Source organism: Anser anser, assembly GCF_964211835.1.
Source record: "Anser anser genome assembly, chromosome: 16".
In the NCBI taxonomy this organism is placed as follows: Eukaryota; Metazoa; Chordata; class Aves; order Anseriformes; family Anatidae; genus Anser; species Anser anser.
This window is the reverse complement of record NC_139737.1, coordinates 10,637,280-10,661,530: the sequence shown is the minus strand read 5'-3', so window position 1 is coordinate 10,661,530 and position 24,251 is coordinate 10,637,280. Positions and strand designations below refer to the sequence as shown.

The following is a 24,251-nucleotide window of genomic DNA, read 5'->3' as shown; positions in this document are numbered from 1 at the left end:
TTCCTTTTACTCAGGGTTTTGAAAAAGACCGTAGCTCTGTGACAATGCCCAGTTGAAGACAAGCTGATCAGAGGTGCAGGCACTTCCCTGGCAGTCTCTCAGCCATGGCCGTGCACTCTGCTGGTTGCTCCTCACGCTGCAGACACCTCTGAGAGCAAGACCTTGTTTTACCATATTGGTAATTTCTGGTATGTAATTTAGAAGGACATATATAATCACACCCTTTAGAAGAATATAACCTGCAGCCTTTCCACGCATACGCTGTAATGATGGACAAACCCGGAACAGATCATCTGATATACAATTTCTTCCTCCAAGTAAAAGATTCCTTGGCTATCCATGACATCCCCTTGCAAGCATTTCAGACAGACTTGCTGATAAATACTCCACTGTACGATGTTCACATCAGCAAACTGCTTCTCCGAGTTCCCATCCTTTTGAATCAGCACTTTAAAAATCATAAAAAAAATTGCCACTTGCATTCGTTGCAGTCAGGTAAAGTGTCAACGCAACCCGATATTGTACTGAATGTAAATGAACCTGAGCAAAAAGGGAATAAACAAAGGCTTTCTGCAGAGGTGTTAGCCAGAGCCACAGGTTCAATGCTCAAGGCCACCGTGATTTGAAACACATACCTGGGCACTTCTGTCCTGAGCAAGAGGCCACCTAAAATACTGCCCCAGTGTTTTTAACCAGACTGTGCCAGGTTTGTTTCTCTTGCAAGATCTGCTGCCAAACACAAAGCCAGGTGAATCAGCTCAGCTCCTTCCCAAACACCAAGAAAACCAACCACAAAAACCTTAACAGTGCAAACTGTTTGGATGTGAAGCCGACAACTTGTCAGGGTTGTCTCTGTATCCACAGGCCTTACGCTGCTGAGCATCCATGCCTGACTTTCCTACAGCAGGCTCTGCAGCTTGGCCAGTTTGGGACCCAGCATATGCATAAGGTCCAGCAGCAGCACAAGGCCACCACTGGCTGGGACCAGCCCAAACTAGTGCCATAAATACAATGGTGTCCAGCAGCCCCACTTCAGCTATCATTCCTAGCGCTCCTCTTCCATAAAACACTGCCAAGAAAAGCCTTTTTCTGCATGAATTCCAAGCATCAGACAGCAAGGAGCTGTCTCCCAGCAACTTTCACACGTTTCTCCCCCAAAGCATTTTGACTGAGCACAAGCTGACGGCGCCTGCCCCACTGGGGTCCCTGGAATCACAAAGACTGTGGCAGGGCATGTTAAAAACATCTTCTGACACTGAATCTGATCCCTAGATTTAACACCAAGCCTTTTCTTTGCCACACTGCACACTATCGGGGCTTTGTTTTCAAATGCTCTCTTAAAATTCCTGAAGCTCGTGCCAGACGTGAACCCATCCATCACCAGGGAGGGGATGCAGTTCCTTTATCGTCATCTTTCAAACCTGCAGACGGATGCTGTCTTCTGGAACGAAATGGGAATGTACATGACATGGGTGAGATGGGCTTATTTTCCTCACGGTGAAAATATGTCAACAGTTTTGCAGAACGACGACACTTCCAATCCTCATTACTACAGGAAATCCTCCGTACGAAATCAGGAAGTTCCCTCTTTCCTTAACCCTCCAGTCATACCCCTCCACCATAATTTCTGCAAGTTAAAAACATGTTTGCAACACATTCACAGTGTACTTTCTGAATATCCTCCCACCTTTACCACCAAGAGCCTGTTTTCTTTTTTTTTTTTTTTTAAATAGGGAGCACCCAGGTGCAGCTATCAGTCTGCCTTTTAACCCAAATATTCCAGGTGGCATCCACTGCTCAACATAACTCGATGTCAAACTTTAAAGTTTTAAATAGCCCTTAGAAAAAACGTCTTTAGCAATTATCACTTCATAAGGGGCAGTGGGAGTTTGAAGACTAAAATACAGAAATAATAAAACTGCAGCTTCCCACACTACACAGGGAAATAAATTCTTAGTGGAAAAGATATGAGCTAGATGGGAACTAAAAAAAACCCAACACACAAAACAAAAAAACCACACACACACAAAAAAAATTGTCTATTTAGCATAGCTTTTGTTGACATATTTTCCTTTTTTGCCTAGTTTTACACTGCAATTCAACAATTCTTGACTGTACACCCAGAGATCAAAGACCCCAGGGAAACTCAAAACATCTCAAATCACATTAGTAGGGAGCACGACTCATTTGCCTGCACGTATTTAGACAAGCAAAATTTAAACGTGGCTTGAGAAGGGTTTTCACTGAAATCAAGTTATCCGAGCTATGCTAAGCATTAAATGCCAAAAAGGAATTTGCTGCTGGAGATAATGAAAACCATTACCGCTGTAATAACAGGCTATCAAAGCAGAATTTATAGAAATGGTGTATGTACAAGCACACACATGGAACGAGCTCATCTGATGAGGCCACAGAGCGCCTAATGATTGTTTGGCAGCTCTTGGGTGCCACAGTAGTTACTTACCAGTCGCACTTTGATTTTCAGAGGAACATGGAAGCCAAGACTTCGAATAATCATGAGCTGGACACTTAAAAATTAGACTAGATTCAAACAAGAACAGTGGTCACCCTGCCAGCATCAAGCCGTCAAGGGAACAGGAGACACACAACATGTACGGGGGACAAAAGCCAGAACACACTTCTGAGCTCACCTGAGAGGGAAATACCCAGCGTATGGCTCTGAATCGTAACCTGGAGTTACACCGGTCCTTGAAACCACAGCTCCAACCGGGTGCCTGCGGCAATCAGCCAGGCTCGCTCCCACACCGCCTCTCGTGATGCAGAGCGAGCCTGCTGTGCCGTGGATGGACGTGCAAATCCACTCACTGAGACAACACTTCCCGTACGTCACATTTTATACCAAGTTTCAGACCTTCAGTAACAGGCTGTTTGGGGAAAACAAACAAAACCAACCAACCGCCTGGGACTACAGGTGTCTGGAAGCACGTGGGCCCCTCACGTGAGGTTACTGATCACACAACACCAGGAGTGGCTACTAGAGACAAACAAATTCCTACAAATAACGTAGGAAGTGTCCAGATGTCCTTTGGGAAGGGAGGCTCTGCATGGAAGACACTCATTGAACTCTTGCTTCGCTTGACCTCGAATCCCAGAGAGCTGTCAGCAATGCTAGCAGGATGCTCCCCTTCCGATAACACACAGGGCAACGCTTGCATTTCATTTTCAGGATCCTGCGGATCAGTTTGATGCACATCCACCTCAACTTTTGAACTCTTCTCCTATCACCTCCTCAACCAGAGTTTTATTTTTGGGCCACAGACATTGGGTGCTTCTTTGCTGTGACTATTTGTAGCAACCACCTCGGAGCGCAATTCAGCTTGCAGAGCGTGAGCGCACGAGTGCCAGAGAAGCCCATGAGCTAGGGAGTGGTGTCAGGCCTCAAGAATTCATGAATGTGAGCTCTGACAAGTGTAAGAACTTAGACTATTCTGGAGTTAGCCTTCTGTAACTTGAAAGACTGTTTAAACATGGTATCAATTAAATGCTCATACCACACATACCCTGAGGAAATGGATTACTGAATAGCACTATGCACTTTTTTTTTTTAAACCAGCAAAAGAAGCATTCAATTTCTCTGGCCAAAATTAAATGAAGAGGGTGATTTCTCATGCTAAGCAGTGCTCCAGAGTTTAGGTCTTGAAAATGGTGATACAAATTGGTGTTGGAATAGCATGCCATTTTTTCTTCGCATTTTTCCTGAAATGCTGGCTCGGTACCATTTGGCATACTTTCAATCACTGATCTAAAAATTAAATGCCTTGTTCTCATTTATGTTTCTAGCATAAGGAGGCCTCATGTAATGCATGAGCAGGCATTAACTATTTATTCACTGTAACACCGTATCCAATGCAAGGGACGTGAGAATCTAAGAACCTGCAGGCACTTACCACCCACTTTTCACCGTGATTGTCAGGTCCCTACAATTTCACAAATCTGTCAAGAAGCCATGCTGCACAGAGGCTACGGTAAATCAGAATAACCCCCAGTACCAAGACAAACATTAATTATCTTGATTTCCCCCCCTTTTAGCATGAGAATGTCAGTGAAGTTTCACACTGTTATGAAAGCAAGGGATGAAATGCAGTCACTGTGGGATTTCATGCAAGATTAAAAATACAGATATTAATCTTTCAAAGGACTTGAAAAATAAGTCTCAGCAGCACAAGCTTCTGCTTTTAATGCATCTTAATTATTTAGGCAATGTGCTAGCAAAACACATCATGGGCTGCAAGCATCCAACACAAGTCGAACAGCGCTGCGGCTAGAGTCTCCAAAAGAAAGGGACTACCATGAGCTGCGATGAGTGCACATCTGGAGACAGTTGTTTCAGGCCATCGTACCTGGACAACTCAAGAAAAACAACCCTCAACTTTCAAGCAGATCAACATGTGTGTTTGAGGCCATGTCTACTTAAGTCAGTGCACGTCAGCCAGCTACAACAGCTGAATGAGTAAAATCACAGTATGACTTTCTGTGGAGCAAATACAAACACTAACACAGCATTCAATCCCTAGCTGAACTGGAAAAAGGTATTTTAAAAGAGCTAAATCAGAGAAGACCCTTCTCAGACGATGTGTTTAGGCTAGCTTTATCTTACTTTTGCAAACGTGGATTTCTATGGCTACTGGAAGTAAAAACATCTTACTGGTACAATGCCTGTAAGGATCCTAGTTGCTTTACATGCTGCTTCACTTATCTGACTAAAATACAGGTGCACGATCCCAGCACATCTGCATTACTCCTACTGAGTTTCTGGAAGGCCAGGTGTGTCACTGTCCTTCGTGCCATGCTCTTGCCGGCACTGAAGTTTCTAAACTGGAAACTCCTGCCTCTGCAGGAGGAACTCCTGCAAGACCTGTCTCTGCAGCTCAGCACCATGCCAGCTTACCTCTTGTAGCCAGGGGACCACAGCCTGACGGGCCGTCTGGGAAGCTGTCACAGAATCATAGACTCATTAAGGCTGGAAAAGACCTCCAAGCTCATCTGGTCCAACCATCACCCTACTGCCAACATCGCCCACTGAGCCATGTCTCTGAGCACCACATCCAACCTTTCCTTGAACACCCTGACCATGCAAGGCACTGCTGCTGGTGCCATCAGGGCCACTTTGCTGGGGAGCTCTCACTCACCAGCAGCTGCCGAGGCAAAAGCTGCCTTCAGCACCAAGGTTTGATCCTCCTGGCTCAGCACAGACCTTCCTCGAGCTTGTTTGCAGTAGCTAATTCCTGTCACTGCTACTGAAGAAAGAGATGGACACGCTGCAGACACACAGCTGCTCCTTCACCAGCTAAGTCACCTTTTCTTTGCTGTCTCCCCAGCTCCCATTTGGAGGTATTTTCCCCCCATTTCCTTGAAGCCTGAAGGGCCGGGGAGAACTCTGCTGTTGGCAAGGTGTCAGAAAATTCCCAGAGCAGAAACCAATCTTCAGAGGAGCGTAGAGGACATACAGATCTCCCTGGCTGCTCGGGCTGCAGGGACGTACGCACGCGACGAGGACGCAGAGCAGTTGGCCCCGCTGCGAGAACGCTGCACCCTGCAGCGCTGGCATCCCCGCGCTGCCCTGAGCCAGGAGCTGCACTTTGTCATTCCTTTCTGTAATCCCTAAAAGGCTCAAAAAAGTTTGGGTTACTGCCAGCACAACCATATAGCTCCTGCATAGCGTTATTACCCTCAGTAATGTACAGAAATTATATTAAGGAAAAAAAATATATATCCAAAGCTTTACTCATTGATGTGACTAATCATAAAAAGTTTGGTGTTCTACTTTTTTTTTTTTTTTTAAGAGCAATGCATTTTAATCTTCTGAGCTTCAAGATTAAATTTCCTGTTTTTTTTTTTTTTAACTTTAGTATGAATTCTAAGTATGAATAGCTTTATTCACTATTCACTTCCACAAACATCCCACATATTGTAGACACAATCTAAACAAGGCGAATGACAAATTGTGTCGGTGTTGTTCTGCAGCACTAAACTTCATGAGGTCCAAACCTTAAGAACCTTTAGGGACTTACAAAGTGGCTGACTAATCCTATGACCACCAAGACAAGTTATCTCACTTGTTTTTTTTTTTTCCCCAGTAACTGAATTAGAAATCAAGCTAAAAGGTCAGCCTGTCTGGACAAGGGAAAAAAAAATAAGAGCAAAAAAAGAGCATCACTTGCTTATAAAAGACACTTGCTTGCCAGAGATTGGATTAAAGAAAAGCACAGCAGGGCTTTTTTTTTTTTTTTAAGCTTTTTTTTCCCCCCTTCTTCTCTAAGTGGTCATGCTTTAATTTTCTTAAGTAAGAGTACCAAAATACCTCTGAACATGCTAAAATAAATCATTTCACTAGGCTTTGAAGATCCTGCTAGCAGTACAAATCAACTGTAAAGTACGCAGCTGGCCAAGTTGCCTTTTTTTTTCCTCCCCTCTTTTAAGAAAAGCGATCTGTCAGAAAGTGCTGATTCCTTTAAAACAAATCAAAATTTCCAGAAACAAAGAAAGTTCTGCTTGGAAGGGTAGGTGGGTCTGTAATAGCATTTCTTTCTTACTCAGACATACCCTTCCCTTCTCTCTCCCTTACTCCTATGGGCTCCACTCATTCATGTATTAACGATTAATTTATTTCTTCGGGATCACTTATCCCAAGTGAAGTAGAGCACCTGAAGAAGCAGCAGTAAGAACACCTGAAGTAAGAGGGATTCCTTCAAACCGTACTGCTCAATTCCCAGAGCATACTATTACCAAGAGACATGGCTAGACCTGAAATGGCAACCCGTTAGGATTAACGCTAGATCAGAAGGTGAATGCCATCTTCATTGAGAATGTAGCGCGAGAATTTGGCTACTGGAAGACAAAGACATTGGAAAGAAATTCAGAACCCCTGAGAAAAGGTTACTGGGGAAAAAAAGGTAAGACAAGAACAGGTGAAATACTTCTACATATTGCCAACTTGAAATTCTCCACTTTTCCACAAAGATTGGAATGGGCTTAGTAAAAAGAAAAAAAAAAGCATATTGAGACACTATATTAGAAACATTAACTTATCTGAAGACGTCACATGCTTAAGTCTGATAGGCACAATAAAGGCTTAAGACAGGCGGATTCATCTTCAGAGATGTAAGACTAAATCATCCATGGTAAATATTAACCTTTATTCAACAAATGCGTTTAATTCGAGTCTTAGTCCCCTAATTTACTTCCTGCTCCAGGAGAGTGGCTGAACAAGGTTTGTTTCCAGCGAGACCACACTGCTGCCTGACCTCGTGTACCCAAAAGCAAGTCACAAAACACCAGGCTGACAGTGCTCTGCCTCTCCTTCGCTACAGGAGAGGAAACAATATCTGGCAATTTGAATGCAAGGAAGACGGCAAGAGAATTAAATGCTTTGTGCAGTAAGACGGAACTGCAGAGGTTTCAAGGGCGTTTTGAAAATGAACAGCTGCATGACCATGGGAGAGGCTGTCAGCTTTAAAACCAGAGGCATATGTTTGATATCTCAGGGACAAATACTCTTTTAGAGCAGTCCCCTAGTGAATGAACCACCTCCATAAAATCCATGGCACATGAACCTGCATGCTTTGCCATGCAAGGTTTTCCCAAGTGCTCGCTATTACTTAGGCATCTATTTATAATGATCCTGCGTAATGGCAAGGTGCAAAACAAGAAGGAACCAAGCTTTTTTTTTTTTTTTTTTTTCCAGTTATATTCTTTTCAGACTCTGTGTGCTAAGCTACTCCTTCTCCCCCTTTCTTGAAGGGCAAAGCTTGGGTTTTGAAGTCATCTTGTCACTGGGTATATGAGCTAAGGCAAACCTCCCGGTACACACTGGCTGCTGTAGGCAGCCACGGCTGACTGCAAACTCCATTACTTTCTATGTTTGAGAGATGGCTCAAATGTGATGGAAATCTCACTGCAGTCCCCTGCTGAGGTAAGAAGGGAGACACCAGTAACTACACGCACCGACCACCACTGGAAATTTGCAACGTGTAGACTTTTCTGTAGGTTTTAGAGTGATATACGCAAAAAGGGTGCACAAAGGCAAACGCACCAGTTCCAGAAGTCAGAGCTGGCATCGCTCCTCCACACAGCATAATTTCAGGCACCTGTCTGGATGAGGCCCTGGCTACAAAGTACTTGTGGAGGCCAGATGGAGACTTTATCCCGAGACTCCTCCTTTCTGGCCCTGAGACTCAGATGTCCAAGAGACAATCCCAAGCAACTCCAGGCTCCCGATGCAGACTCTCCAACAGGAGCCCTTTCTGCCAGAGATGAGAGAAACCTGGGCGAACTTGTCTTTTTAAGCTGCATTACCCTTTACAAACATTCTTGCTGACAGATGAGTTGCAAGAAGATTTTAGGAGCATTTCAAATAGATCTCATCTGAGCAGCAATGTTCTTTCTGTAAGGGAGACACTGTGCCAACAACACACCCAGCCTCCAAGACAGATCTGGGGGCATAACAAGGCTCGAACAGGTTTTCTGAAGAATTCAGTATGCTCCGAGAGGCTTCCAACGTCACACCTTCAATTATTAATTCCTCCTCCCTTCCTCCCAGAGCAGGAACACACATTGCAGCCTGACCTTTTAAGCACACAGCGGCAGTGAAACAAATCCAGTGATCAAAGACCCTGGCTGAAACACAGGTAGTCACTTAGTTCATCCACACAACTTTCAGTCAAAGTCTCAGCTGATTAAACACATTAGGAAAGGATAGTCCAGGATGCTGTATTTACAAGTCTGAATGCTTTCGTATGAATTTGATTTCAGGTGACGTTAATTCTGTCTCCATTAAGGGCTGCGACCTAAACAATTGAACACAAACGACAGCAACTCAGTTTGCTTCCCACTCACTGCAAGTTTCATTTGAAAGCTTTATGTCACAGAAAGCCTGCTATAAACCAAAAAACCAGCGAAAATGAAATTTCGACAGCAAGTTGTAGCAGTAAGTGCTTTGCAATCAATGTCAGCACGCAGCAAAGTGAAAGCAGGTGGTGAACAATGACCCCGTTATAAAATGGAAGGGAGAAGAAAGCTATTCTCTTCTTGTATCTCTTCAGATACAAGATTCAAGCCAGTGAGCTACCTTTTTCAAACACTGCCAACGAATTCTAAACCCAGACGTATCTTCTGATTTTTTGTTGTTGCTGTTGTTTTTGTCTCAAAGGGATTTATGGAGGTGTGTACGACCTGCACCCACGGAGCTTGCTGTAAATCACACCAGTGGTTTGAAGCAGTCACGAATTTGATGAGGTTTGCAGTGCGGTCGGAGAGTGCCTCCCTCATGCAAACGTTCAATTCAAGACCACTTAACAAACAATAAAGGAGAAGATAAGCAAGCTGTTCCAGAGCTTCTTTTCAAAACGACTGTATGTTTGATTACAAGGTAACAAAATAAACCACCCTTCCTTAATAAAGATGTCACTAGTTAAAAGTATTTGCTGGGAAGAGCATACTAAATATGCTGAAAAGGTAACACTTGAAAGAAGCACAAACAATTAGCAGAGCTTTAAAAATTCCTGGCAGATGGCTGAAAGGAAAAAAGGAAATCCATTTAAGGGACATCAATGTTATAAATCAAGGCAGGTGACATTTAAAACTGTTGAATAAAACATATAAAAAGCTGTCTCTTTGTATAAACCATACTTCACAATAGAGATTACATCTAGGTAACACACTTTACTTCAAGATCTTACTCAATTAGTAGGAGATGCGATTGGGGTATGATTTCAGTTTTGGACGTTAGTAATTGCTTATTCCAGATTGCCTTCTGTTGTCAGAAAAAAAATATATATTTTTTAAGTCTAGTCCTCTCAATAAAAAAAATACATGGTCTTAATGCTCTCCCAATGAAAGCAAGCTTATTTTAAATTCAGCACAGCACAAATACCTTAAGTTTGCTTGTTTCCTAGCTAGAAATCTGCCAAAGTTGTGGAGAACATAGACAGGAATATCTATCAGTCATCCCAGATCCGCCTTTATCTCTAAAACTGATGAATACTCTAGCAAATAAGTTCACTTTATGATCAGAGTAAAACTATGTGAGTAAATCACTGCCTGAGAAGTAATTTTTATTCCAGCCACCACTGGGAAAAAGACGAGATCATAGTAGATGAAGGGGAAAAACTTTTGAACAGAAATGCCCTGAGGATTCACTGGAAGTGTTTGGTCAAATCTTGGAAAAGAATATTTTATATATATATATATATATAAATTGTTTTTCAAATGTGCACATTCTAAAATATTTTTTCTCCTAAGTAGAGAGACTTTCTAGAGACTTAGTAACCAGCTCAGATTATTCACTTGAGTAATCTGGATGAGGGAAAAGAGGAACATAACGATTTGTGCAGAGACACCTTTACCAAGCTACTTAAAGGACAGAGATAAGTAAAAAGGAGATAAAGCTTAGAGGACCACATTAGAAGCAGGAATTATAAAAAGATAAACCACAAAAGGTTACACAACAGCAGCTTACCCACAAAATGCCCATACTTTCCTTCTAGCACCTGCTGTACCCACATGTCCTCAGCATGCCTTTTGCCTATTGCTAGAAGAGACCCAAAGACCAGTTCCAACAAAACAAGAACCAATTATTTAGTCTGCCGGTGTTTTCAAAGCCTGCAACCGTACAGAAAATTCTCCCAAGTTTTTAATCGATTGACGAAGGACAGACAAAAGGCAGTAAAGGTATAAAGCATCGATATTAGATTGCTAATAAATGCTATCCAAATGAATGCTCAGAGAAACCAAAGACATTGAATGTTCCAGGTAACTGGTAGACAACAAGCTGTTCACAAGACAGATGACACCTCCACAGACAGAATACAATAAACTAGAGACTCGGGTCATTGTAAAGCAGAACGTGTTTACTGTTATTGATAAGCAATAAATCACCTGCCCTCTAACAGTTCCTCCCTATAAATCACTTCCACTGAAAGAAACGGATGGTTCCAGCACACAGCCGCTCGTCACCGCAGTCCTCAGCTGGGAGAGGGAAGACACGGCACTGAGAGGTCCCCTTTCAACCCGTGGTCACGCTACAGCTGCGCAGGGGAAGCAGCAGGGCGATGCACAGAGCCATACGTACTGCGAGATACCAGCTGCAGTGCTTGCAGAGTCACACCAGGGCTGAGCAGAGCACAGAGCTCCGATCCGTGTCGGTCGCTGCACCCCTCTGGCTCAGACGCCAGCCTGCAGCGATCCTCTGTGGTTAGCATCCGTACCTGACGTGCGGACGTAGGTTCTGATCTGCAGGCATTGGCAGGTTGGTATCTATCACCAGACTCAAAAACACAACGTGATCCTAATGTGATTTAACGTGCTTCGAAATCATGAGACTTTCTGTAAACTTTTCAGTAAGAATTTCCTGCTCTTGCTGTCTCAGCATTAACTGATTTGTCTAAACTGCAAGGAGAATCATAGGATCAGTAGGGTTGGAAAAGCCCTCCAGGATCACCTTGCCCAACCGTCCCCCTACCACCACCATCACCCACTAACCCACGGCCCTAAGCACCACGTCCAGCCTTCCCTTGAACACCCCCAGGGACGGTGACTCCACCACCTCCCTGGGCAACCCATCCCAATGCCTGACTGCTCTTTCTGAGAAGAAATGTCTCCTCATTTCCAACCTGAACCTCCCTTGGTACAACTTGAGGCCATTCCCTCTAGTCCTATCACTAGTTACCTGTGAGAAGAGGCCGACCCCCAGCTCCCCACACCTTTCTTTCAGGCAGTTGCAGAGAGCAATGAGGTCTCCCCTGAGCCTCCTCTTCTCCAGACAAAACAATTCACATTTTGATTTCATCACAACCAACAGCCATCAGTTCAACTGAGCAAGGTGAAGACGCTGAAACTAACATGCTTTTCTCTTCTGCTGGTAAAGATGTCAGAAATGTTTGGTGGTTTTGTATTTCGCTTTTTAATCTTTCTTTCCAATGCACCGTTCCAAGCTACTAACAAAATGCACAGAAATGAGGATGTTAATAAAAAACAGTATATCCCAGATGACAGCAGTACAATGAAACCTTTCACTCAGTAAATAGAAAATTATAGTTTTCTTTACTACTTCAGCAAAAAGAATTATACCTTTATTCAGCTAAGAGGAAAGCTTGTTTTCATTGTATGTTATAAAAAAAAGGTACAAGCAGTTACTGTTAAAAGCTCTGGCTAGAACCAGATTAAAGACGGGCACAAAATAATTAGTTTCCTATTGGGTAAATATAAATGGACATAATGCCTTCTAAATCTGAAGACTTCAAAGCTATTTAGAGAAGGATGTAGATGCCATACCAATTCCTGCAGTGCAGATAATTCTAAAACTCTGAGATATGAACATACTCCAGAAAACGTACTTTATTAAACTTTAAAAAAATAAATTCCTTGACATTTTCCTTTGACAGTTTGCCAGACTGTAGGTTAGCCTCTGAGCAAATTACAACCTGCAGTGTGAAATGCATTCCTGTTGCTCTCTCCGTTGTAGCACTGGCCCCGCTTACCTTCCTGCTCGCTGCAGCCCCCAGCAGGACTCTGTGCCAGAAAGAGGAATGCTGCCCAGGGCAGGTCTCTAGATACCCACAGCGAGACGCTTCTGGAAGGGAGCTGAAGATGAACTAGTACTGAAAATAGCACTCACAGCATGGAAACACAGGACCTGAACCACAGGTTCTCTCGTGGTAGGCTGAAGTGGTGAACCTGCAAACACAGGTCATTGTGACAGCCAGCTTCCACAGAAAGCTGAGATTTGCCACATCTCCTACTCCTGCAAACCTCGGCACTCCCAAGGATATAAATTCATGCTGTTTTTGCAAGGAAAAAAAGTTTTGCTCCAAAGTTTTGCTGCTTCAGTGAGAGATCCTATGAAGGCACACCTTTCTTCACTGAATCAAGGCGTGAAGGAAAAAAAATGAAACTTCTGGCTACTGCTAACTGCGGGAAAAGGAGAGGTCTGAATCAGCAAGACTGAGATGCAAGCAAATCAAGGTCTCATCAAAGCAAGCAGGATATTTCTTAAAAGGGACGCATAAACCTTGCTTCTCTATGTAAGCCTCCTTCCCAGAGCCGCAGCAGCAGGACGAGCCTGCCGGGGCACACAACGACCGCTGATGGCTGCGGCTCTGCACTGAGGTCCCGCAGGTGAAGGGCAGCGCTTTCTGCCCGGCTCCTGGAGCTCTTCCAGGGAGGCACAGGTAGCAGCAGCAGCTACACACAGCACAGAAGCATCTGTACCAATTAAGCTCCTGACAGGCTGCCTTACACAGGTCAGATATACAAGTGCTGGAACCAAAGAAGCTTTGGAGCAAACAGCTTCAACATCTTGTGTGAAGCCGGCAGAAAGACTTGATGTCGTGCGGCACTCTTGCTCTAGCGCGTGTTCTGGTCCTGTTTGACTTCACATCCAAGACACGGATAGGATAACTTGATTAGCAAAGACTCAGTGAAAAAAGAAAAAAAAAAAAAAAACAACTACAGTTACAGCAAAACCCAAGTTCAACACTATAGGCATTAAAAAACCCCAGCAGAGTCCTGATGGCAAAATTCAAGACTGCCAGGGGCACTACGTGCCACTTACTTTCCCCAGTGAGACTGCATTCATGGGGTAGAACTGAAAATGTCACAGTATCGTCACAGGTATCACAAGCCATGAATGGCTGGAACCTGATTATTTCCTATTGAAACAGACTTTCAGTAAAATGATTAGTGGTATAATACACAACATTCATGCCTGGATGATCCACAAATACCTGCTGCAATAGGCTTGGCAAGACTGATTTGAAGCAGGGAGAGAATAAAAATAATAATAATAAAGTGATCCCACTTCAGCCACAAGCAATACTGGAATATTTGCCTGCTCAGAGCAGGCTTTAAAAAATACGAAATGAGCCTTTTGTAGTGTCTAAGAGAGGAAACGCTGCACGGTACAGTACTACAGAAAGATTAAAGAGAAAAAACGTATGACGTTGTCTAAACAAATGTTCTAGCATTATTAATTTAAGTTTGTGCAGTAGTATGTGACTAATATTCACTGGCAACATTAAGTTCAACTACAAAAGTTCTGAGATCTGATTATGGCAATTAGGAATTCTACATACAATGCAGCTTGCCCATTAACAGCCTACCCCTGCAGCATTTTCATACCGGAGTTTATTATTTTCCTCCTTTATAGCAAGAATTTCTGCCCATAATTAGTGTTTTGTTTCCATGTTAAATAAATCATAATGTTTTTGAAAACATTTCTGCAGTCAAGCAGGACTAAAATCTTCAGAGATCCTTGTTGAAACCTGAGCGGGGACAAACTTGAACAGCATCAGGCATTGGCTCATCAGCCAGTAATGATTTCTGCCTCAGAAACCCAAGGCTGGAAGCAGAGCGGGTTTATGCCATCTCAGACAACAACCAGGGCATGGCTAGAGCATCACGTTTTGGGGGAATGAAGTTCATCACTTTTTAGTACAGGATCTTTGGGTTTTCAGCTTTGCAATGAACGGGGCTGACTTGAACCAAGCCTTATCTAACGTGACATTGCCATTGTGATATAAATAGCTTCTTATTTGCCTGCTTCAGAGGAACAATTTTAGTCAAGAAAAGGTCAAATGGTTTTACCACAGGGGAAAAGAAGAAAAGAACAAAAATCTTTCGTAATTTAATATTGCCTTTTTTTTTTTTTATAAGACAGGAGACTCCAGGTGCTAGCCACATAGGAAGGAGAGGAATACAGAACAGAACTCAAGGCATATTTATCTAGTCTGTAGTAGCACAAAGCAATAATAATTCAATCACTTCTTAAGGCTCAGGAGGAACTAGTATTCACCCAGCATCTCACTGATCTCATCTCTACTCGGAATCCTGCAAACTCTATAGACAAAGCCTGCTCAAACCTATTTGCTTTGGCAGTGCAGAAATAAGTTACAGCTGCACAAGTCTAGGACAGATGTACTTGATATACCCAACGCATACTGTATTTTTTCTTATTCCACAAAGCTTATTGCACTGATGCTTTCAATTACTAAGGATTAATAAACAAGACTTTTACCCAATAGCTAGCCATCAAATTTTAGCTGAACTGGAAAAAATATCCAGTTTTAAGTCTTCGTCTATGTCACATGACGTAAGGTTACTGCTACTAGCCCTCAGATAAGGACTGTACAAACACCCGTGTGTACTATTAGGGTTATTTTCAAGCTTTTTTCTTCTCCTACAAAAAAAGGAAGTGACCAGGTAAGAAGGCAGCTATATTAAAAATTTGCATGCAAGACAGGCTGGTATATTCATAGTAGAAATAGAGAAATACACACAGCTGTCTACAAATTACTACACGAAGGTGACCCAAAGCCCGATTTATTGCTCGTTTTTATGGCTTGCTTTTATTGCTTCCAGCGCACTGGTAATCTATGCACATGGCAATACTTCAGTACTAATGGAAATCAGTAAGCAAGGTCACACGCGTGTCAAACAGTTGCTTTGCACATTCTAAAAATACTCGCAGGTCCTGCTCACTGGAACGGCACAGATCCTTCCCTGCACAGATCCTTCTGCACTGCTCCCTGGCTGCAGCCCGCACCTCGAGCTCGCTGCGTGCTGGGTGGAGTGCATCCTTCTCGCTGGAAGCGAGGGTAAGTGCTACACTCAATAGCAACCAAATTAGGAAGAAAAATAATTACAGCAAATTTCCCCTTGGGCCATCTTCTGCAGACCACAAAAGATTTTTAAGATACTCCAAAGCATCCTGTCTTTCCTGGGAAATACCACACATCGAAAAACAATTGTTTGTCATTCAATTAAGTTATAGCATGTAAGGTTAATGAGATAAACTAGGCAGCTGGCTTGTATCACAGACCTGTGATACACAGTCAGTTCACAGGTTACTTTTGCAGAACATGCTTATGCAGTGAGTTTGAGCCTTCAGGCTAAGCATAACGTAGTGCCAAGGACTACAGAAAAAGTGCAGCAGGTCCCCTCAGCTAGCCATTCTTTTCAGTCTAAGCAGCAAAATCATAGAAGCAGCAGCAAAGACTGCAAAACACAGGCAACAACAACAGTCTTTACAATCCGTACAGCCAGAACAAACAGCTCCTGCTATTGTAGCCTCGAAGTAAAGCATCTCTGCTGCCTCGCGTCGTGACTAGCAGAGGGATCTCGCCTTCTGCACGGCTTTGTGAAGGTGGAGTGAATCTCACCAATGACTGAGTGCGGCGTGACATGAATCACGGGTAACGTGAACAAGCATCAGGAGGGTGTACAATGCACTTAAAGCTGGCAGTGCTTGCACTGAAGTATCATTGAAGGAAAATGCAGTGCACGGAACAGTGCTCAGCAGAGCACGCATCTTCTAGCATTTTAACTCAAATCAGAAATTTTCCCCTCTTCCAAAAAATTAAATCAGAACATTCCATAAATAATGCAACACAGAAAACTATGGTTTTTCTTCTGACTTCTGAAAATTTCCTGAAAATCTGATGTTCACGTGCTCAGAAAAGATTGAAAATGAAGATTTGAAAAAAAATAAAGACATGCTTGATATTTACATAGAAACACAAAATGTAGTGTTGAAGCTCAAGAAAAACAAGGAAATTCAAAGGCTGTAATAGTGTTGTTTTTTTTTTTTTGGCCAAGCACCCCACATTCAGGATTAGCATTTTTCAACTGCCATCTGTTTTTTTTTTTAATTTTAAATGTGTAAGGCAACTAAGCTTCTACCTTAAGGTCCTCATACTTTTTGTTGTTGTTGTTTGTTTGTTTTTAAGCAAGAACAGCATACAGATAATGTCTGGTTATGATAACTCAGAAATACTTGAAGAAAATGACTTTTTCAAAATGCCCCATCTGAATGCATTAGCAATTAGAATCTCCTCAAGTTTCCATTAGTCTGTCAAAACAAGAAATAATCGTATAGCAGCTCTGACTGAAACTCTTAAAGATTGTCACATTGATTGAATTTCAGAGTATAGACTTACAAATTCATAGTCTCCATCCTGTGGCACTTTCCAATCAGATGAATTTTTTGTCTGGCCAGACACATTCTTCCCAAAGCTATTGATTTGATTCTCCTTCTCTTTCTGCTCAAAATATTCAAGGAATGATGGTTTGGCTGGCTGTATGGTTTCATCCCTCCCTGGAAATACAAAAGAAAAAATAAAAAAACAGTTATTTTTTAAAATATACTTTCAGTTATACTGCCTTACATCATGCCCAAAAGTGAGTTCATCTTTTTAGCACATACTAAATCATGTAACACTGGTAACGTACTATTTTTCAGCAGCTTTTCAAACATAAAGCTATTCCTGAGTGTCCAGAAGCGGAGCAGGAAAGCTCAAAGCCCACCAGAGAAGCGAAGGCACTGCTGGAGGCACTAGGCTGTAATCCGTCCTTCACAGCAAACTACCAGGTAGCCAGGCTTCGTGAGCTGCATGCTACAGGTGAACTGCTCCCAGCTGCAGCAGTTCTTTCATCCCAGCCGGGCTGCAGGCATTCGCAGAACACACCAAGTTCTAAAACCAAACAGGATCACTTTACAAGCAGAAACTCATCTCTATATTTATGAATGGAATGGTACAAAAAACAGGCTTTCAAAGGCCACGTTTGCCAAACAAATTTCATAATTTGTCTCGGGTAGGAGTAGTTAAAGTCTACACTTCTCGGGCAGAAAGGATTAATTAGTTTGCTAAGCTGTTTTCTTTTTATAAACAGTAAGCTATCAAGTTGACTGTCCTGGTTTTCGTTTTGTAAGTTAATTCCTCTGTACACACTTTCTTACTGCATTACTTGAATAAGCCACAAATATAGAGTAACCATTCAATTTTAGACCATGTTTAAGAAACCTGTCGCAATAAGAAATGAGTAAAGATACAAAGGGAGATAGGGGAGTCTCAGTAACCTGAATACAAATGCCTTGATTTTCAGGAGGAGGCCTCCTGAGCATCATTCTCAGTGACAGAGTTCACTCACACAGACAGCAGAAGGATACAGCCACAAAGCTTCAGCACAACTAGATTTACACAACTCTAGTTTTTTCTCTAGAACAAGCAGGAGTGCAACAAAGGGAAGAACGCTGCTGGCCCACTAAAAGCAACGAGCAGTAACACTACAGTCCCACAGGTAAGCAGGAACGTCATGCGGCTGGTGGGATTATGGATACCAGCACTAACTCTTCCCATCTTCCTTCAGCCTTCACACCACCCGAATCCCTGCTCGTGTCATTTAAGTGCCGTTACACCACATGAATCAAGCGAACGGGCTTCCACGGCTGAAGGCAGAAAGGCCCGGCCCTACGTTCAGAGATGGCGGCGCCTCCCCGCTGCGTGGGCCCGGTGGGTGCCAGGAGCGTCGCCGGCCTCGGCTGCAGGGCACAAAGCAGCACGAGGTGAGGGGGGATGATGCTGATTCCGGGCAGAGACAGGATAAAAGCCAACACGGGAAGAGAAGACAGCATTTAAGATCACAGAGAATCGAGACTGAAGGACCTTCAGCATTTCCACAGGGGGATTTCTTTACTAGCTCAGCTGGCACAGCATCAAACGCTGCCCAGACTACACTCACCTAAAACCGGCCTGCGAGCTGCAGCGAGCATCTCGTGGTCTCGATCTGAACGAAAAGGCAGGCTAGCACAGAAAATATGTTTTAACGGTGGTGCACCACAAGACCACAACAGCTGCAAATGCAGTTAAAGACTACTTATAAGTTAATGCCACTGGGCTGCTCTTCGTAATAAAATGCCTCGCAAAAACCTGTCAGCGTAATCGAAGCGAGCACTGTGACAATACCGAGTGAAATGGTTTAGTTCCCATAAAATATGGTTCTCTAGACAGTGGAGTAGGTCCACCATACTTAAAACATGTATTTGGCCGATGCAGAAACCATTGTTTTCGGAAAGCAGGATCGGGAATCAGCACCCACACAACACTTTTCACCCAACAGTTATCCTAGGATAACTAGTGTTAACTAGGATATCCTAGTGTTAACCGAACGTGGCATCCACATCGCCAAACACACACCTCACTCTGGGCTGGGAAATAAGTTCCCTGTCGAATGCCATACAGCTGAAATAAATATGATCTGTCCGGCAGGCAGACAACCACAAGTTTAGAGCTGCGGACTTACACAGGGAAAACAGAGCGGTCCCAAGTGGTTCGCTAGCTCTGCCTGACGCAGAGAGTCTCCCCTCAGGGTGTGCACAAAGTTGATCACAAAGAGGACTCTCGGATTCTAAGGCACTTGGCAGTGCCTTCCCCTTGAAAAAATAAAATAAAATAGCTACTCTGGAAACCCATTAAGATTTAATCACAGAATATTATTCTTGAACGTAAAATCGCCATCCAGCGATGCAGAACTTCACAGGCAGACTCTGCCCGATCCTCAGACAAGTGTACAAATTCCTCAGTCAGCTATTAGATAACTGAGGAAGTTATTTTTCTACATGTTAAAGGGGACAAATTTCTGCAAAGTGCGACAACTCTTGGCAGGACATTTGGGTTGTGATACTGAGAGAAGCTGTGTTCTACACACTCCAAACATCACGATGAATCTTGAAAGAGCACTGCATCCTACTGCCTTCAAGGGTCGGCTGAAAGCTCAGGCACAAACCAAGATGCTTAATCTTTTGCACCATAAAAAGCAGGAGCAAAGGCAAATCATTCTACCCCCGGCAGTAGTTCCCTTAAAAAAAAATCACACCAAAACACCAGCTAATACAGAATTAGTTCAAGAAAGACATCTTCAGACAGAGACTGCGTGAAGGTCAGTCAGGAAATATCTGTGAAGGGGAGAACAGATTTGCTATTGGGAATAATTACTGAAATACAATAGCAATCCAATTACAGCTAAGTGATAAAACATTTATTTAGAATGAAGTAAATACACCACTTGCATTCTGTTGCAGTCCAGCCTGTTTGAAGCAGGGGATAAGTTGTTCGTGTTATGGCCAATCATGGCAACGTTTAACACTGACAAATTTTGTAAAAATAAATGAATTCCTACCTAGGCTAATCTATACACAGCTTGCGGAGAGATAGCTTAGGTCTCAAATTGAATCCTGGCTTCCTAGATAAAAAGGCATCTAAATTAAGCTTGCACTGTATGTTTTGAAAACAATTGTTTGCACAGGAGAATCTGAAAGCAAATGCTTCACACAGATGACAGTGGCTAACTCATTTTCTTTAAGACTGTTCACTTGTACCAGAGAGTAATTGTCTCACTTAATCACACGCGTTTCCCCACATTTTGTATTTTACCAACTGCTGCAATACTTGTAAATGTCATCTACTGAACAACCTATTGCAGCGTGAGCAAATTATCAAAAGCCATATCCAGCCACCGTAGGCCTTTCGAGCACATGCTATAATCTACATTCAATTTTGGCCACTGATTTTAGCACGTTTATAGACATCCACATCTAAAGTTACATTTAAAAAAAAATAGAAGTTACTGACAAAGAACGGAAAAAGATAATACACAGTGGAAAAGATCTAGAATACAGATCAAAATATCTGAAATTTTAGCTGCTGTTCTGATCTCAGCTGGGGAGCATATACAGCGAGACTGACAGAAACGCTCCCGGAGACAGAAACGCATTACCCAAAATCAATTATCATCCCAGCACGACTGGGTTTCTTTTTGTCAGTCTTGGCACTTAAAGCAGCGTCATCTTTCCGAAGATGATCTGCTATTAATTCAACGCAAGAGTCACACCGCTATGTCTTTAAGATTTTGATAACAGGCAGCCGAAGACAAAAATCGATCAGTGCTATTTGCAGAATCAGGTGCTGCTGAGATGACACTGCACTAAGCTGCTCTGTGCCAAAAAGCATTTAAGTTCCCAGGTTTATCGGGTTAGACTAAAATACAAATATTTGACAGAAAGTGAGATCACAGCTGTGGCAGAGATAAGCCTTTTATTAGAAGGTCACCCTGCAGTGACAAGAAAAGGTTCCGAAACGAACGCGTGGAGAACCCTAAGAGTTGCTTAGAGGGTTGAGCCACGAGAGCTCTCTGAAGCTGTTAATGGCCTACCACGGGGACGTGCGGTCATCTTTTAGGAGCTGTATTAATTACACAAATGGAACGCCACGGCTCTGCTGGAGCTGCTCCAGCTGACTGCAGAACTGCAGGTCTGGGCTAGCCGCACAGAGCAGCAGGAGCTCACAGGGCCACTCGTACTTTGGCCTTGCGGTAAAGGACAAGCCCTCTGCAGAGACCTCCCAAGTGCTGCCCAGTGCAAATTCATGTTCAGAAAACTCTAAGGAAAACATCAACATCATTATGGGTGAAATAGAAAAGATGTGAAACTGGTGGGCCCAAATAAATGGTGAACCACAGATATCTCCTTGTATTGTGACACAATTTTAAAGCAGCACTGTGCTCAGCTTACTACTGATTTCAGTAACTACCCTTTCAGTACTGCAGAGCCACGTCCAGCCACATGCACCACACACACTGGGACAGCCCTTAACCAACGAAGAGCCCAGACAAGCCAAAAGATCATGCTGGGCACTGCAAGAAGCCAGCAAGGCAGCATCAGCAAACAGCCAGTGGCCTCGGCATACCCGATCCTCTCCTTTGCCAGGCTACAGCAAGGACAAGTTTTAAGGAGTGTGAGAAAACTCTAACAACAAATGTCCTTCCTCCCAAAAAATCACCTGCCTGAACTCGAGGGAAGGGATGAGATCAGTCTTAGAGGCTGATTGCAGCACAGAGACCTCCTCACACCGAGCAAGAGAGGACAAAGGGGGTGTGGAGAGCCTTCAAGGCATTTATACTTCCCTATGATGCTGCAGAGAAAGGGGAATGATAAAGAAGAAACAGCACAGCCAGTCACACCAGCACAAGATTTAGCTTGTTCTTCCACCAGTAAAGAATGTCACTGAAAGCAAATCATTCGGTATCATCTAGTCCCAGAAATCAAAGCAACTCATTTGGTTGATTTTGTCAAATTAGCTCTCACGACTGAAAATTTTCAGAAGTTCATGAACTTCAAAGGAAACCTTCAAAAGGGAAGTGGAACTTGCACAACCTCTCTATCTAACTGAAGGAGCTTGCTGAGTAATGAAACTATAATTTCTGCTTTTCTAAGATTATTCTTCTCTACTCGACAGCAGAAGAATCCTTGTTTTGTGATTTTTCCTCTTCAAAGCGATTGCTATCATCGAGCCAGGGTGAGCTCTAGAATCACAGAGCCTGTCACGAGAAAGAAACAACCTCAGGAGCACGTTTTGTGTGCTCCTTACTCCAGTCACTTAAGTTAATACAGTGTTATTTAAAATACCTATTCTTGAAGCCACGGTGAGAGATTTCCTCCCTTCCCTCACAAAAATTGGAGCTACACCGGTGACTGGGAGCAGTCGGATCACACTACAAACATGTTTGAACTACGGCTGCATCTAGCAGTAGATTTTAAGAACCAGCAGCCGTACCGGATTGGGTAAGGGGAACATTCATCTACGAAGAAGGTAATTTAAATCAACAACCATGAAGTGATGAATTACTACACTAGCAATATCACATTAAAAAAAATCAGACACTTGGTACAAGAATACAAATTTGTCAGGATTCCAGGAAGCTGCAATCTTTAGGAAGACAACTGTCCTCGGCTTTGGAAGATACCTGCATTTTAAGAGGATTTCAGGAGCAACAAGATCACATTTTTTTCAAATCGACTCACTTGTGCTAGGAAAGAATTATGAATGCCCTAAGCAAAGCTCAGGGAGATCCACCCCTATGAGCAGGAGCTCCAAACCAAGCTCTGCAGAGGCACGGTGAGCACTCATGTTAACCCTAAAGTAAGCACCACCATTGCTGCCTTTTGTCAGACATAAGGCCAGAGAGGGTCCCCTGGGAGAAGCAGTTTCTGCTGTCATATACAAAATTATAGAGTCCTTTTCACTGAGGGATCAAGAGCCATTGTAAAGCAACTGTTTTGTTCTGTCCTTGCTGTCGACAGGCTTGCTGTTCCGCTAGAGCCATAAACCCTCTCACCTTCGGTCTAAAGTTTATTGCTAGCTTGTGTACTTGCACTTGTTCTTGAGAGAGCCTCAGCTCTCAGGCGTTCAAAGCGTTAGTCTCTACACTACTCACCCACCCTTCCTTGCCTTTTTTTTTTTTTATAGTTCTTGTACCTATTTTCATCCTTCATTTTGGTGGTTTAAATAAACAGAGATCTTCCACTGACTCTCATTTAACAAGCTTAGTCCCCAGTAATCTTCATAAAGTTCCCCTCTGCCTGCTTTAGTTTGAATTATGTAACTCTAAGACTCAAATTGCTCATGTATTTAGGATGCACAAAACAGTACCCGATGATTATGTGCAAGCAACACTTCATTAATATTAAAATTTCAAATGGAACCGTAGTTTTATTTGCTTCAGGCTATTTCTCTGAGATCACAGATGAACTTTAACAGCTGGACAGCATAATTTGTACAGTATGAACAGGACTGAGTCATTTTATACAGCAGAGCAGAGAGATGCCAATTTATTCAACCAGAGCAAGAAGTGCTCCATCATTAATGAATTCAACTCATGGCAACAGAAGCTGAGATTTCCTCACATTAAAAGCAGACCACATAACACTTGGTACATACTGAAGATTATGAGGACGAGACTTCCCATAATTACAGCCTATCTCAAATTAAATCAAAGCAGAACATGCCTGACAGGTCCTGCTATTAAGAGGGAGCTCCTAAATGACCACCAAAATCAATGCTGGGTATCCTAACTAATCCTCTTTTAATGAACGTGAGGCATCGGAGACATCGAAGGAAGAGCACCAGCACTCATCCGAAGCTGTGGTCTATGTAATTGAGGACGCGTTCTGAAAGGGGAGGAAATCCTCACAGTAACGAAAGCCATTAAAGACCAGATTGCCTCGTTTTGGAGATCTAATGTTTCTTCTCCATAAAAATTCAAAAAAGATTATGAACTTATAGCAGCTTTCTCCCTCCATCACAGACTTTCAGGACACCTGTCTTTCACCTCATTTGCTTGAGCTGCTAATTTAGTCCAGCAGCAAACCACATTACGTGACACAGGCTGTGAGATGTGAAGGTGCACAAAGCAAGAAGTGAACGTTTCACATCCTGCATCATCTGGCTCAGGTTCTGGAGAACTGGAATGAGAAACAACCTCAGTGATGGGGCTGCACTCGTCGGGTCCTGCATGCTGTGGGCACCAGCTCAGGCTCCCAAAATGGCACATAACCAAGTAAGCATTTGCTAACACCCTCTCTATTCATCACCTGGAAACTCTTTTGCCTGTCTAGAGAGAAC

General features: G+C 43.1%; 1 protein-coding gene across 2 annotated transcripts in view; it reads right to left on the bottom strand.

The window, feature by feature from the left end:
* Positions 1-24,251, bottom strand: part of STK4 (serine/threonine kinase 4) — a 46,369-nt gene that overhangs the window by 6,595 nt on the left and 15,523 nt on the right. The window contains exons 10-11 of one of the 2 annotated variants that reach the window (XM_083801522.1): positions 16,953-17,110; positions 4,172-4,361 (exon numbers count right to left, since the gene is read on the bottom strand). In XM_083801522.1, the coding sequence (XP_083657648.1) occupies positions 4,227-4,361; positions 16,953-17,110 (293 nt within the window). In that variant the 3' untranslated portion in view covers positions 4,172-4,226. Of the gene's footprint in view, positions 1-4,171; positions 4,362-16,952; positions 17,111-24,251 lie in introns of those variants that run through there. The other variant, XM_083801521.1, reaches the window with a different exon arrangement.